Genomic DNA, 2,633 nt, shown 5'->3' on the forward strand with positions numbered 1-2,633 from the left:
TTAGACGCGTAAATAACGGGTTTTGGGTACCCGAGACTCGTTGCGTACATGTGCTACCCACGTAAATTAAACGTTACGAACATTTAATTACCTTATATTATTTTCACGTGAATTTTGAGTGCAAATATTGTTTACATATTTAATAAAAACAACGTGATCTTCACTGTTGGTTAACGTGAATAAGACGGTGTTTAGAGGTGACATGGTATGGGTATTTTACACGTTCATAATTAGGTTTACCGTACACCGCTTTTAGACGTGTAAATCACGGGTTTTTGCTACCTGGGTGGTAATATCATAAACTTGCTTAGTTACAGAGGTTTCCCTGATACACTCTCCAGAGACTACGGTATTAATTTCTTTTGGTTTACAAATCAAATATCTCTTACTTTAAAAATGTGTTTAGTTTTTATTATATTTCAGACTTTTCGACGAGTACAATTCCTAAAATTATTTTGTAAACCTAATGCTAAAAACGCGACGTATTTTATAATTGTAGCGCTACCCGTTTTAAACTGCCTATCTACATTCGCGAATTTCCCGCCAAGAGATTTCAATTCTCGGCATTGTATAGGCGCGCTACCATGGAAACGCGAGACTCGCCGCGACCACGGAGCTTCTATTAAGCTCCGTGCCGCGACGCCGCCTCGAACAAAGTTCCCTCCTCCCTGCCCCAACTAAGCAAGACGTGAGAGGAACGCGCCGGCCGCCGCGTGCAATAGATGCTAGGTTTAAGCAACATAACTCGAGCTTGTTAATATGACTAGACGGCCGAGAGCGTAAAGGCGTCAATCCGTGGAGTGAGAGCTCTGTGGATGGTGCGGGATCGAAACCCGGTCGAGGAGGAAAATAATTTCATAAATAAATAAAATTCGTTCACGTTGCAGAGCCACCTAAGTGTGATACTGAGTACTTTTTAAAAATTTCTGAATTCCGCACGGGAAAAAGAGGGGGGAAATGGGGGAAAAAGGCGCGCCCAGCCGTAAAAAATAGTCGGACTAAACCTTTGCACCATCCGATAGATGGCGCAAAGCAAAAACAATGGTGCCATTATCAAAATTAACCCTCGTTGACAACGCAGTCGTTGAGAACTTAAAATCCTTTGAAAGCAAAAGTTTCCATCAAGAACCTTTAGTCAACTTTGAAAGGCGATCACCATGATCTTCCTAACTTTCCCTCTGTTCTTCGCGATGATAATGCTAGCTGTCGGTCAGTATTCTCCAAAAGTGTATCCGTGTAATAAAACGGACGGTACTAGTTACAAACGTGTCGACATAGATATATTGAGATGGAAACAATACGAGCAATTTAACAGGCTTTGCGATAACCACAGTAAGTTTCAGCCAAAAATAATAACTCTTTCTTCCAATCCTTCTAATTTTTCAAAATAAGAGTAAACGTATACAGGGTATTTCTTATTGTTATATTTAAAAGGTTACGTGTTAGCTGGTAGTCAAATAATCACGAACTTTATTGTTAAATAAATAAGTTACTTTATTAGTTAAAACAGGAATGTATGGAGGGGCTGGAATGGCTAAGGGGGCTCTCGTTGTACCCTTGATGGTGGAAACATATGGCGAATCCTTTTTTATTTTGAAAAGTGTAGCTCCTCTCCCTATGTCTGTTTAGCTGTCTACCGAAGGCGAAAAATGTCATGACTCGTTGGCACAAGTGACCTTTTAGATTTTTTAAAGTTAAATGCGCTGATTCGCAGCCGATTCTCTCAGCCTAGGGAGAGGACCAAGGGTAGAGAGTGGAGAATTATAGCAAACAAGGTTTTTTGGCAGCCAATGAATGAATGAAAATAATTTAAGTGGTAAATACGATTTTTACGTCACGCTATGACTTCACTAGTGTAAATTAAGCCACGCCAGTTGTTTCCAAGATCATTTCACGCCGATTAGGATTTGACCTTAGCCATTCCAAGCCCTCAAAATCGCAAAAGTAGAACGTCCGCCTTAATTTATGCCAGACTTATCAGAAACATCTTGTATATCCCCTTAGAATTAGATCTATGCTTGGAGAATTTGAAAAATAAGATCTTGGTAAGTATGAACTATACATTTTAGCAGATATATTAATTAAGTAATTTGTCCACTTAACGAGCAGGAATCTAATCCCGAAGCCGACACCTTATGCTTGAACGATTACAAGCTCGAAAGAGATTTCGCTGGACAGTGTCCTGAAGCCCTTCGTATCATAAAAACAGAAGCAAGTCAAAAATTAACTTCTCGCTAACTAAATTTTAATAACCGCGAATCTTTTCGCGCAGCCTCCTAAGCTTGAAAATAGCCCAATATTTTGTTGCATCCTTAAAGTAAATACCTAGTATCCTTAAAGTAATTGACGTAATACCAAGGAATAAACGCAACGCCCTCCTGAATGCCGTTCATTATGTAAGTAAACGCGAGACTTTGCGAAAAGTAAAAAAAAAGGCCTTTTAATTAAAACTTGTATCATTATTTCAGGATTGTCAAAGGAAATACATTGGAGGTTAGTGTAATATACACACTCTAACGTAAAACATGGAAATAATTTATCATTTCTTGGAAGATTTACGAAATTGTTTATTTTTGCTTGGCATTATGATAATTAAAATTTCAAAACTGAAATATTAATTGGTATTTATTTTA

The 2,633-nt window shown here is 38.4% G+C and overlaps 1 protein-coding gene across 1 annotated transcript; it reads left to right on the forward strand.

The window, feature by feature from the left end:
- The first annotated feature begins 1,079 nt into the window (after positions 1-1,079).
- LOC149588760 (uncharacterized) lies at positions 1,080-2,238 on the forward strand. The gene is made up of 3 exons (XM_089862067.1): positions 1,080-1,332; positions 2,005-2,045; positions 2,110-2,238. Exons 1-3 carry the CDS (start codon positions 1,158-1,160, stop codon positions 2,236-2,238), a joined length of 345 nt encoding a protein of 114 aa, XP_089718193.1. The 5' UTR covers positions 1,080-1,157.
- The last annotated feature ends 395 nt before the right edge of the window (positions 2,239-2,633 follow it).

This window comes from Phalangium opilio, unplaced genomic scaffold (genome assembly GCF_054372755.1).
Source record: "Phalangium opilio isolate 3A_F unplaced genomic scaffold, DU_Popi_V2 ptg000537l_1, whole genome shotgun sequence".
Classification (NCBI taxonomy): domain Eukaryota; kingdom Metazoa; phylum Arthropoda; class Arachnida; order Opiliones; family Phalangiidae; genus Phalangium; species Phalangium opilio.